Source organism: Danio rerio, chromosome 3 (genome assembly GCF_052040795.2).
Source record: "Danio rerio strain M-AB ecotype USA chromosome 3, GRCz13ab, whole genome shotgun sequence".
Classification (NCBI taxonomy): Eukaryota; Metazoa; Chordata; class Actinopteri; order Cypriniformes; family Danionidae; genus Danio; species Danio rerio.
The window spans coordinates 14,546,248-14,560,136 of NC_141023.1; the positions used below are offsets into that span (position 1 = coordinate 14,546,248).

The window sequence follows — 13,889 nt, forward strand, 5'->3', positions numbered from 1 at the left end:
TGTTGAAATATGAAAATGGTATTTTAGGATTTACCCATCAGAATGATCATCCAGATGTTTTCTTATTTATTTAATATTTTTAGCTATTTTATACACAAATGTAAATCTTGTTAGTGTAAACATTTCCAAAAGACTTTTCTTGAAAATCTAAATCTCTATATGTCTTTGATTTCTGAATCTACTAATAATAAAGCTGTAAAAAGCTGTGAATCTGTTTAACAGATACATTTCTGCTTGCTCCCTGGCATGTAACGTGATATAATGTAAATGTTTAAATTTTTTAATCATAAAAAAACGTGCTCATGTAACATAAGATCATACAAATAAATGTTCACTTATTTAGATATTATACCCGTTTCATTAAATAATTTAAATAGTAAATATCAACTTATTAACAAAAACATTTCTTAAATCCCACCACACTAGAGATGACTGTCCACGCTGCAATGCACTTTACTGTGATATTTCAAATTTTAAAATTTCTCATCTTCAGTTGGTCCAAAATACTGCTGCAAGATTTATTTGTAATAGCAGAAAATATGACCACATTACCCCCATTGTGAGGGGCCTCCATCGGCTGTCCCGTCCAATTCAGAATTGATTTTAAAGTGCTTTTACGGATGTATAAATCCCTTCCTAATCTAGCCCCAACCTATCTCTCAGAGCTGTTGCATTTTTACACTCCAGTGAGATCTCTTAGATTAAGTGAATCTTCTTTTAGTTCCCCAGTCTAAACTGAAACGTAGAGGGGACAGAGCCTTTTCCTGTGCCAGGTCCTCGGTTATGGAACACCTTGCCCCTTGAGATTAGAATAGCTCCATCATTATCTATTAAAATCCTCCTGAAAACATCCCTTTTTTGCTTGGCTTTTAAATATTATTTTAAAAGTCCATATACTGCTATATTTTTTCAGTTGTTTCTCTTGTCTTATTTCTACGTCTTTATATTCTGTCTTTTATTTAACTTTGTCTTATGTACAGTACTTTGGTTTTTAAATGTGCTCTAATAAATAAATGAACTTGAACTATTAAATACATTTTATATAGATGTATGTACATTTTCTGTCAAAAGTATTTCCAGTTTCTGTTATTTAACACTGCCTTCATTTTTTAATATTAATTTTATATTTATTTTCTTTAGTAATCATCGTTATAAAGATTATTAGTTCTTAATGTACTTATTTCTGTTTGATTATAAGCCTTAAAATCAACAAGAGTTCCCTCATAAATATTTACTTCAATTCTTTGCTCACTGCATATTTACATCGTTGGCCATTTATTTCTTCTCTCTTGTGGTTATGAATGCATAATTTTGGTTCTATTACAGTTTAAGCTCTATTATAATTAAACCATATCATCTATGTTACTGTATTTAACAAGGATATCCCGGTTGAGTGTATTTCTTCCAAAGACTACGTTCAAACACAAGGATTCTACAAAAAAAAACTTTTATTGAAAATGTTAATGGAATATTATTTCCATTTGATTAAAGTTTCAAGACAATATCCGGACGGCATTCCACATATATTAGTTTAATTGGCAGAATTAGGTTTTTTTATTTGGTCTAGGACAGTGAGTGCACACATTTATGGCTTACATTAGTCATTGAAACATTTTTGTGAAAGTGTTTGTGAGTTTGTGGTGATAATAACTCTATGCCAGGAGCCATTTTGTCAACAAATGATAAAGGAATAAAATAACATCATTTCAGTGAAGATGTGGCAAAACAAATTAGCTGAATGTTAGCATTATCACCATTTTGAACAAAACAATGTCAGATTTAGAAATATGGCCTAAATTTTACACACCAACCGAGAGGCACAGTTGTTTGAAATTATTTAAGCTTTTTTTGTGTGTTATGAAAACTAGGTATAAAACTGGACCCCTTTCCTCAATATTAAAGTAAGTAACAACAAGCTGCGCCCATTTGGTCAGTTTTGCAGTAGATCTGACAGTCCTGTACAACACTTCCTCTGCGTACCTCTCAAGTAAGCATTAAATCACAGTTAAAATGTTCACACGCCCCATACAAACACAACTTATTTCACATTAAATCTTGAAAAAGTGAAAATCCTGGACAATAAATTAACTCAATAATAAATTATTTGAACAAAAACATCATGTAAATTTATCTTACAGACAGACAAAAAAAAAAAGACTGTACCACACTGTGGCAACTTGAGCATTATTTCTAAACTACCCCATAATTACTCCCCTCCCGTTTCAGTGCAGTATTAGACAAGCTGTCTTTCTTCCCTCAACCAGCTTTTCCATATTATTTTCACATGCATATCATTTCCCAGGAGTCAGTACCATTTGGGATTCAGTCTTTGTAGACAGTCTGCTGTCCGTGACCCCTTTCGTCATGCATAATATGCCTCCGCACATGGATCCGCCTCACCCGCCTGTCTCCGCCCCCTGCACCCGCCCCTTCCTCCTCTGATTGGCCTGCACCCGATGAAGAAACGCCCCCAGACTCCAGCAGGGCCATTCCTCCCGAGCCACGCCCATTTTCATAAATCAAAATGTTGAGCGTCTCCTCGAATATACGAGCTTCTGGAAACTCAACCTATCAGATCATAGGAATAAATACAAATAAAGTGAGAAAGCAGATGTATGAACAGGGTGCAAGTAATATATTGACAATAAGGGGGGGGGGTCAACTTCTTCAGTAATATTAGTTTGGGTAGGCTAATACATGTTTTAGTTAATCAAATGTATGTATTTATTTAAATGACCTCTAATACATTAATAAAACAAATTTAAGCCTATTTAAGTTGAACCGCCAACTATTCCAGCATATGTTTTATGCAGCGGATGCCCTCATCTTGTTTTGGCATCCTTTAGAGGGAATCAAGCATAATTAGTTCAACCCCCCCTGTAATTCGCACCCTGTGTATGAACAAGCTCAATTCAGATGTGCTCACTTTGGTCTGCTTCTTCTCGGTGGCATAAACAATGGAGGTGCAGCAGACTTCAGCAATCTTGCGTCCCTCGCCGTAAAAAGACCAGCAGCAAATCTCATCTCCCAGCACGTCTTTAATAAACAGAACCCGGCCGTTAAAGCGCAGCCCCAGCTTATCGAACAGCTCGATGTTCTTCAGGAGGTTATCATCAGAGTTGCTGAAGGGAACAAATTACATGTTATAGGACAGAGGCATATAGTGGTTACATGTAAGGGATAATGTACATGCAGCCGGTTGTTCTCGCAGAATAAAGCCTTACAGGAGCTCAATGCAAAGCAGATGCTGATAACCACAAAAGGCAGCGAGATACTTCAAACGAAATATAATAAAAGTTTAAATGACGTCCTTTGGAACCAAATCGAGCCACAACAAAGTTCTTTTTGAGTTAGTTTTGGCAGTTTAAAACAGTAAAGCTTTTTGGGGGGAGTTTATTTTGGTCCTAAACACCTTTGAGCTACCATTGGTACGTGACAATTAAGCAATCAGTTGGTGTGTCGTAGAGCTCCGCCTTCTTTAAAGTGCTTCGTATTCTCGCAGTTCATAGTCAGACAGGAGTAAAACATCCAAATCAACAACAAATTAGCAACATAAATACACTAGAGCAGGGGTGTCTAAACTCGGTCCTGGAGGGCCGGTGTCCTGGAGAGTTTAGCTCCAACCCTAACCAAACACACCTGAAACAGCTAATCAAGTTCTTACTAGGTATACTAGAAACTTCCTGGCAGCAGGACACCTCCAGGGCTGAGTTTGGACACCCCCACACTAGAGGGTCGAGTGGAAGATATGAAATTTTATTTCGAATATGATTCATCTTTTAGCACTAATACATATAACTGAGGACAAAAATGTGAGTAGGACAATTATTCATCAGGATTCAGTTTTTGGCTTAGGGTATGTAAACACTGTAGTAGTTCATTTCCTTTGGTCTATACCAAAAATGAAAGAACATATCTTGATTCATTCTGTTGGTTAAACCTAAAGACACAAAGCAAAAGCAAAACAATAAAATAAACTGCTTTTATGAGGTATAGTTTGTGACTACCTGATCGCTTGAAACAAAAGGTTGTAAAATGCTTCCAGGAGTCTCAAGTCTCTGTCACACAAACTGAGAGCTGCTTCAAGGAGTCATGTTTCTGTATTGAGCAACTCTGTGACTATGATGAGAAAAATGCATACTTGGCCACTCTGTCCTTTTATAGTTGTATTTTGTGATGTCATATCCTGTTATTGGTTTCTTTAGACAGTTTTTGTTTACACTAATAGACCCAGAGGTTAAATCAAATTAAACCTGCACGTGTTTAGGGACATTTTGTATAAAAACTAAACCATTTTTCTCTTCCTCTTGAATCATACATTCAGCTTCTGTTAAATCTGTCACACACAAACTAAAAGCTGCTTCAAGAAGTCACGTATCTGATTGCTGTTTGAACTGTGACTATGATGAGAAAAATGTATGCTTTGCTTTATAGTTGTTGGTTTTGTGGTCTCATGTCCTGTTTTTGATTTCTTTAAACAGCTTTTGTTTACACTAACACTGCACTGAGTTCAAATCCCATTAAAACTGCAGTGTCACAATATGGTTCATAAGATTTCACGCTCACATTATCAGAGAAAATCAGACACAAGTTATTTTTGAAAAGGCTGAAGGAGTGAGAAAAAGGGCAAATGTACCTGGTATAGGAGTATTTATTGTTCCCTCTATTATTCTGCAGTTTCACCACTGGCTGTTATGAAGAAAAGATGATTTTCATTAAAAACAAAGACCAACAAAAAGGTTATTTTACAGAAAGTATATGGCATTTTCTTTTTTCAAAACATATATTTAGATTCACTATTCTAAAATAACACTTTATTATGGAGACGCAAAATTGACATGTGCATAATAAACTATAGTTTTGCCAGTACAGTCTTGCCTTAAAATCTGAACAGGAATTATACACGACAACAGTGATAGTGCTTACAGAATTTTGTTTTAATAATTAAATAAACAAATACATAAAATGGCCAAAATAAATAACGAATTAATTAATAAAATAAATAAATGAAATAAATAATAAAATAAATTAATTAAATAAAAAATTACTAATTAATTAAATAGAATAAATAAAATAAAATAAATAAAATAAAAAATGAACAATTAATAAAATTAAATTAAATTTATAAAAGAAATAAAATTAAACAAAATTAAATAATTAATGAATAAAATAAATCATTTAAATAAATCAAATTTAACAAAATTAATTAATTATTTAAATAAAATTTTAAAAATATAACAAATACATAAATTAAATGAAGTAAATTGAATAAAATTAATTAACTAATTAAGAAAATAAAATTAAGAAAATAAATAAAATGAACACATTTAAATAAAGTCTAATTAAGCAAAAAAATAAGAATAAATTAAATTAATATATTAAAAAACATATATTGAATAAATAAAAATATTTTGAATAAATGTTATAAAATGTATAAATTAAATATTCAAAAATAAATAATAATAACATTTTTAAAAAATTAAATATAATTAATAAAATACCTCAATTAACATTAATTGATTAAATAAAAAAAGATAAAACAAACAAAAAAATAAAATAAATACAATTTCTTTATTAAATTAAAAGTCTTATAATGTAGACAAATGTCATGTCAAATATAAAATACTGAACACAGTTGGACAGTAACTGGATAGTGTCGGGCTGTAGGCAAAAACTGTGTTTTGTATTCAAGCCTGAGGAGACCTCAGTGTTCATGTGTTGTTTTAGTCAGCAGGGAAGTAAATATGATAAGCCTTTGATATCTTACCTTTCTACAGGTGGCTATCATCCTCTGTTCCTCTTTGGCTGAAGTTATCATAGGAATGTGACAACCTCTGCAAACATCTCTGCGTTTCTGCATCAACATTAAACAGGACATTCATAAGCAACATCAATCAAACACTACACACTTTGAGTAGGAAGTATATCACTTCTATGTAGACACAAGCTGCTTTGGACTAGGGCTGGGCGATTTGGCAAAAAAAAACAAAATCTAGGTTTTTTTATTAAGTTTAACCGATTTACGATTTAGATTTTTTTTTATTATTATTGTTACTAGTCTTTTCAAAACATCACAACAACATGACTGAAGTAACATTCTCTTTAAAAGTAACTTTAAAAACCATCTGCTTAAGGAACATTGTATTTTTAATGGCCATGTCATACAAAAATCGGTCAAGGTGTAAATAAATGTAAAACAAATTCACGAGTTAAATATTGTTGCTGAAGATTTGAATAAGAAAAATTTGAGTAAATATTGCAGTTGCAGGAATACAGAGGTATTTTTTGCAAGTTTTGCTGAGCCTAGGAAAGATTGGCTGTCAGCTCGGCTTTGACTTTGTCTTCTGATTAAATGACAGGTTGTAATGCTGCGGCCTTTTTCTTAAAAAGATACAGTGGAAGAAAAAGGACTGAACATGGAAACTGTAAAGCCAAATTTAACTCAATGCGTGAAGTTGTGGATGTATAGCAGGAGCAAATACAAGTACCAGATGTGTGTCTAATATAAAATAATATATTTAATCTATTTTCCTTTTTTCCCCCTTTTAAATACGATGCACTTTGCTCCACTCTCTGTATTCTGCTGCCTGATCTGTCTGGTTTTCAATTAGGTCCGCTAAATGACGTCATGGGGTGGGTACTTTCATTTTCACTGCTACAGGCCCTCACCTGTGTTCAAACCAAAAGATAGGCGCGTTTTTTACATGGCAGGCTTTTAAGTCCTTCATACAAGTTGAGATCGAGTTTATCGACTTGATGAGGGAATATGTCTTGACAATCCACACAGTCGTGACTCAGACTAATGCAACAAGTAAAATCCTACATGACTTCACGCTTTAACAGGTAGTTAAAGGGTCACGAAACACCAAAACACATTTTTTGAGCTGATGACAGTAGTATATGTGTCCCACACTGCTAAAAACACTATTAGGACACCTATATTTCACTAAAAAGTCTAAATTGGTTGTTTTTGCGTTATTTCAAGCAAATTTGTACTTCCTGTTTGAAACGAATTTTTGAAGCTGCGTCACGGTCATGACATAATATCGTGTGTTCCAGCGTGCAGACTGGACATCTGTGCCAGAGTGAGTCTTATTACGTCTTACAGTGTGTTGCATTAATGCATGAGTAAGGCTTGGGTCAAACCAATCAGCGCGCTCTATTGTGCAACTTCATTTATATTCATTAGTGTCACCGTGTTTACGCCACAAAGACGCCACGTTGTGTTGGCAAAACAAGCGTGAAGTGTTGCTTTTATAGTTTGCTGCCATTAAGTTTCGTTTTCATTTTCTCTCTGTGAGAGCTTATCTGAATCACGTGTGGATTAACAGTATACACGACGCTCGATAACAATAACTTACGTGTCTAAGGAGGAACGTTGTTTACCTGAGAGCTGTTCTCATCTGCAAACGCTGAAATCCGGATTCGCATGTAACGTTAGTCTCCTCTTCATAAAGACGCGGCTCTAGTTGCTGGTGATTGTCCTGTCTCTACAGATTTGGTAAGTGAGCGACCAGTGCTCTTTGTTTATTCAGTTTGTTCGTATCGAATTAAGTTAACTATTGCACTGAGTGCAAACATAGCACCGCATTTTGTGACCGGAATAACACACGCGGCATTCTGACGCTACCTGCCGTGTGTATCTAAGTTTCCGGGAAATGCTGAGTTTTTTTTTCTCTCATTCGCCGTGCGGTATCAAACATTGCATGAAAAATACACGCTTAGAGCAGATCCTCGAATCAAATATCGCGTTTGTCGCGAGGGGCATGAATGAATTCCCTGAATGAAAGAGCCAAACTGCAATTAAAGTCCAACATTTAATAATTTGGCAAATAATTCGACTACAGATGTCCATGTAGGTTAAACACCATCACTTTCTCATGTGTGTGTATTTTGACTGAAACTCGTGCGTGCCCAAACAGACACTCCCACACCATCCCATTTTAGTTCCTCCGACACTCCCCCCTAAACAGAGCTGGACACGCCCACTTTTCTGACTTTTTCCAAAGTAGAGGTGTGAAAACACCCTGCTGAAACGAGGGGGTTTCATGGCCCTTTAAGCAGGTCGCACACCAGAAGTGCCGCGAAACGCCGCGCACATGACAGTTTAAACTATCACACACCAAACGCGCACATTCGCATGATATTTAACATGAAACTAATCAGATGGCGCTCTGTGGTGCGGCTAAAATATGACCTGCGTCCTGAATCATGGCTGGGCGGCGCCGGTGTGTGTAGAGAAACCAGTTAAGAATTCTAAAATCCATGCCACTGCGTGGCACTGCGTGGCGCTGCGTGGTGCTGCGCGGCGCGTCGCCGAGAGGCACTTCTGGTGTGCTTCCTGCTTCATACAGAGAGTGAACCAAAGCGCATTGGTGCCATTATAATGTATTATATATATATATATATATTTTAAAAATCGTGATTTCTCGATTTAATATAAAATTAAATCGTCGTCAAAACGTAAATTCGAATTAATCGAAAAATGATTAAATAAATCGGAAAATTCGCCCAGCCCTACTTTGAACCAAAATGAAAATTCTGGATGAACTTGGCCGAAAACAAAAATGCTTTGAAATAATAATTCAGCATTTTATTAAACAATATAAATGAAGTTTCTAAAAGTTTTTAATTTTATTTTAAATCTTACACAGTAACATTTTACTGACAGAACACAAATCGATACAAGGATCTTTTAACAGTGTTGCCCTGACAGCACAGTTATAGCAAGCAGCTGGAAAAGGTACACTATATAGAACTGTCCTGTTGAAGTATTATTTGCGTGGACTTTGCTTGTCCCTTGAGCATGTGCTGATGTCAGATCTGAGAAGTGCCTAATCTGAATGAAAGTTATGAAGCGCAATGACTTGGCGACCATTCAAAAAAAAGTTAACATTCAGGAAATTGTGCTGTCTGTAACTATCTCATTGTTCTGCATCTGTGCTGCATCTTAAAAGCATGCAGTAAAAGCATCTTATTCTTGCTGTCTGTGTTTCCATTATTAATCAAACAACAAAAGATAATGAAATCACTAGTATAAACATAGTAAGTCTAAGGGTACACGCCTGACCTGTAATGTGGAGAGGCAGTGCTGCACAAGACCCTGAAGTCTGTAGTATTGCGCCTCCTTCAACACCTCCTCCAGCTCCCTCGTGCTATCTGGCAAAGGAACTGTCCCGTCCCGCAGGAAGTTCAACACCAGGGAAAAGTGTCTCCCGCATCGGTCCAACACCACCCAGCCTTCAATACAAATGGACACATGTTTAAATGTGCATCTCTGAGCTAGTTTCTGCATCTGTTAGTTCAGTTAGCTAACCGCTACATCAAATTAAGAAGCATGATTGGTGGATTTACATTTCTGTCATTCAATTTTTGTGTTTGTCTGTTTTGATTCAGGGGAAGCATTCATACAGAATGAGCTATACTTGATTTGAAGCTGTACCACTTATTTTTAAAACCCTATAGAGGTCACAATGCATTTTAAACAATAAATTAGTAATTTTATTCAGGAAAAATATATTATATTGAAAAGTGAAAGTGAAGACATCCGTTACAAAACATTCTCCTTCAAGTAAATACATTTCTTGCCATAAAATAATCCAGAAATTTCCATTGATACTATTAATTATAAGTATTAATCCGTCTTGAGCAGAAAATCAACATATTGAGAGAGTAAATAGAGTGAAATCTGAAACTGATCACTGGAATAAATCACATTTTAAAATCTATTTTTAAAAGACAACAGCCTTATTGTATCATTATTATTATTATTATGGGTGATGCGGTGTATGTATGGGTGTTTCCCAGTGATGGGTTGCGACTGGAAGGGCATCCGCTGCATAAAACACATGCTGGATAAGTTGGCGGTTTATTCCGTTGTAGTGACCCCAGAAAAAGAAAATGAATGAATGAAATATTATTATTATTATTTATTATAATATTTTTACTAAACCAAAAATTTAAACCGTTGCCAAATTGTATGACAATGTTTAAAATAAAAAATGTTTTTCGAAAAAAAGACAACAGTACCATTAAATTGTAATATTTTTTTTAAGTGCTGTAAATTGATAAATCATGATTTATAGCATCCACAATAAAAATTTGTATATGAAATATGAGTGTGTGTGTGCTTATATTTAAGAAAATGTTTATTTTTATTGACATAAGATATGCATTTTATTTGCACATTTTTTATTTCATGTAACCTTTTGTATTTTTATATACACAGCATACACAAATAAATAAATATGTGTATGTGTGTGTGTGTGTGTGTGTGTGTGTGTGTGTGTGTGTGTAAATAACTTTATTTTTTTAAAACATTCGAACACACAGACCCCTAAAAATTTCATCCAACAAACATTTACACAGCAATTACCAATAAAAATACAATATACAGTACAAACAATAGATAAGAAAAATAATAATAAACCCAATAAGTAAATAAAAAAGTATATATATATATATATATATATATATATATATATATATATATATATATATATATATATATATATATATATATATATATATGTATATATATATACACACACACACACACACACACACACACACACACACACATATATATATATATATACACATTTATATACATATATATATATACATTTATATACATATATATATACATATATATATATATATATACATATATATATATATATTTATATACATATATATATATATATATATATATATTTATATATATATTTATATATATATATATATATATATATATATATATATATATATATATATATATATATATATACATATATATACATATATATACATATATATACATATATATATATTTGAAGGCGTGAGATGCGGAGCACAAACAGTCTTGACAATTTTGGATGTAATAATAATATAATTACACTAATACTGAAACTGTTTAGGCGTCATTCTGTTGGTTTGTCTATTAAAAAACGTTTATTTCATCACATGATCTCTTATAACAAAATCACATGACCTTTTTTAAAGTGCATACTGGAATTTGTTCGGTAAAAGCGTTTTTTTTTTTGCTGTTTATGCGCATCTTTTCTTATTAAATAAAGAGTTTATCCTTTTTTATGCTCATTTTCAAAATTGATGCGCTTCTTGGCGTTTCCATGAACCGTTTTTTTATACACACATCCAAAATGCGCAAAAAAATATTTGGATTGAAACATAGCTACCGACTGACTACAAACTTTTAAAAAAGTAGCATACAACAAAACATTCACATGCTGTTTCTTACCTTCAGAGTCGATGCTGACCTCTGTGCTCCCGTCACAAATACTCCTGAGCAAGCTGTCTTCTTTGCTGAGCGTTTGGACTGTGGTGTAGTGGAGAGTTCCGCCAACATTGAGCTTCACGTACTTGCTGCTCACCAGACTCCTGCCAGGCTTTTCTTCCCCAACATGGCTGGAGGATGACGGGGAAGACCCGGACACAGTCACCGCATGCCCACCAGACGAACCAGATGCCTCGGCAGACATCAGGGGAGTACAACTCAAATACTGCTTATCTGCTGCCTGTAGACACACACAGACATGCGAAGCAGACAGAATTTGGTGGTTATGAGATGTTATTATTAGTGGTATGGAGCGGTGGCCCAAAACATTTAAAAACAAGTGGCATGCAATTTGGTCAACTTCAAAGGAGAACTATTATGCAAAAATCACTTTTATACAGGGTTTAAACACATTTATGTGGCAGAAGTCTGTGAATATAAGCAGCTTCTAATGGTCAAAATGTATAGATTTTATTTTTTATAATCACTCTTGATAAAAACAGTCTGCAGAAACACTTTGATTGACATTCTCCCGTTTATAAATGTTATAGGAGGGGGAAAGCCCCGCCCATTATTGTCAATCTCTCCCTCATTAGCATAGGAGGCTAGTCTTGTTTTTAAATCTGCCACTATGTTGACACACAGGCATTTGTAGCTCTGCCCTCTTATTAAAAGAGCACAATCTTATTTTAATTTAAAGCGACAAACTTCACAGCTGAAACTTCACATACGCACTCTAGGGACATCAGAGAATTGTTTTACATCTTATAAAAAAAGGGCATAATAGGTGCCCCTTAAAGACGATTTATTAATTTTGTAAAAACTTCAGATTTCAGATTTTCAAATATTAGATTTTCGACCAAGCAGGAACCTCTTGCTCTCCCTTGTGAAACTAATACGGAAGTAACAGAAAATGCAATTCATCGAAATTCCACTGGCTCCATAATAGAGCAGATTTCTATTGAGCCCAATGTTAAAATGGCCAACTTTACAGCAGAAAGAACAATTTTGGTTCATATAGCTAATATTACCCTTCATGACAACTGTGAGGGGGGTGAATTTTTTTTATAACTCATCCGTTTTCATTTATAAAGTTATATTAAGTCTGCATAATTAAGGGTGTGGCCACTTGAGTGACAGCTAGGTGCTCGCTGCCTCTTAACCTCAGCAGATTCCGGCTGATTAGCCGCTGAACTCGGCATATTCATCGGATTTTTGTTTTGTTTCATGTGGCTTTACACAGTCAGTTGTCTTTTGGAATTATTTCTTACAATTACCAGATGATATGGCATGCTGTGTGCACTTAATTGTGCTCAAAAACCTTTCACGTGGCCTCCATTTCCCAGGTGAGTGAAATTATATACTTATATACCATCTCTATAAATGTATTTGTTTTATATAAGTTCATTTATCATTATAATTTTCTTTAGAGCTGTAATGCACTCCAGAATCTGACAGACTGATTAGCTGTAGGCTCTAGAACAGTCATCTGAAGCGTTGTCATACAGAGTTATGCCTGAACATCATAAATAGCCTTAAATTTACTAACACAGACTGTAGTATTTGGAAGTAATTCGCGTTTTCCTCCTGTAGAAAAGCATCATAAGAACAATGCTTAGTGGCTCAATGTATTACAAGAGTGTTTTTTAAAAGACTAAACACTTTATTGATATAGTTTACAACCAAGCCAATGTGGTCAGAACATAAACGAGTAGTAGGTAATAAAGTAATACGCGTTTCTCCCAAAGAAAAGCCCGTCTAAGCAAAATACTAGCAGGCGCCTGTAGCTTAATTAAAAAAAATAATAAATGACTAGGTTTGTGGTCACAAATGGGAAAGTAGTTCACTAATACTTATGTCAATAATAATTATTTATGTCTGTTACGTATTTTCTTTAAATAATTAAATGATAATATGAAAATAATATAAATAAATAAATATCTTAAGTAGTGAGGTTTTTGATTGTTTTTGTGTATATATTGCGGTGTGTGTATTGTGTGTGTATTTAGGTGGTTCCTGTGGTTCTTCTCTCCGCCTTTGTCTCCAAATAGGTTTCATTATGCCGCACAGGTGCGGGGAATCAGTAGCCAGCCAGCACGTGGAGGCCGGCTTGTTTGTGGAGACAATTTAAACCGGACTGGAACATCGTTCTAAGAGTCTCCTCTCTCCCGGCTTTTGTTGATTATTTTGTGGAGTAGAAACTGTGGTGTATTTTCACTCGGCTAAATTGTTAAAAGTGATTGCTGAGTGTTGACTTTGAGATATACGGAGACACGTGTGCTGAGGAGGGTGCCTTTTTGTTTTATTACTTTTTCCTCATGTTTTGTGGTTAGTAGGGAGGTAAGTGAATGTTATTTTATTTGTTTATTTGTTTAATTTCATGTGCAGGTAAGAGGGTTAAAAACTTAGTTAGCTGTTGAGTTTTGTTTGTTATTTTGGCATTTACCTCCGCAAGCTTTTTATAGTTTCCTTTTTAAAAATTTATACGTCAAATAAATCTGACTTTACGTTATTTGGCTAAGTTGGCGGTTCATTCCGCTTTGGTTACTCCAGATTAATAAAGGGACTGAGCCGACAAGAAAATGAATGAATG

At 34.4% G+C, this 13,889-nt stretch overlaps 1 protein-coding gene across 2 annotated transcripts in view; it reads right to left on the reverse strand.

The window, feature by feature from the left end:
- Positions 1–1,430: 1,430 nt before the first annotated feature.
- kctd13 (potassium channel tetramerization domain containing 13) overlaps positions 1,431–13,889 on the reverse strand; it is a 91,472-nt gene continuing 79,013 nt past the window's right edge. The window contains exons 2-7 of one of the 2 annotated variants that reach the window (XM_087241793.1): positions 11,261–11,785; positions 9,071–9,240; positions 5,768–5,854; positions 4,637–4,689; positions 2,927–3,122; positions 1,431–2,568 (exon numbers count right to left, since the gene is read on the reverse strand). In XM_087241793.1, the coding sequence (XP_087097919.1) occupies positions 2,323–2,568; positions 2,927–3,122; positions 4,637–4,689; positions 5,768–5,854; positions 9,071–9,240; positions 11,261–11,501 (993 nt within the window). In that variant the 5' untranslated portion in view covers positions 11,502–11,785 and the 3' untranslated portion in view covers positions 1,431–2,322. 2 annotated transcript variants of the gene reach the window in all.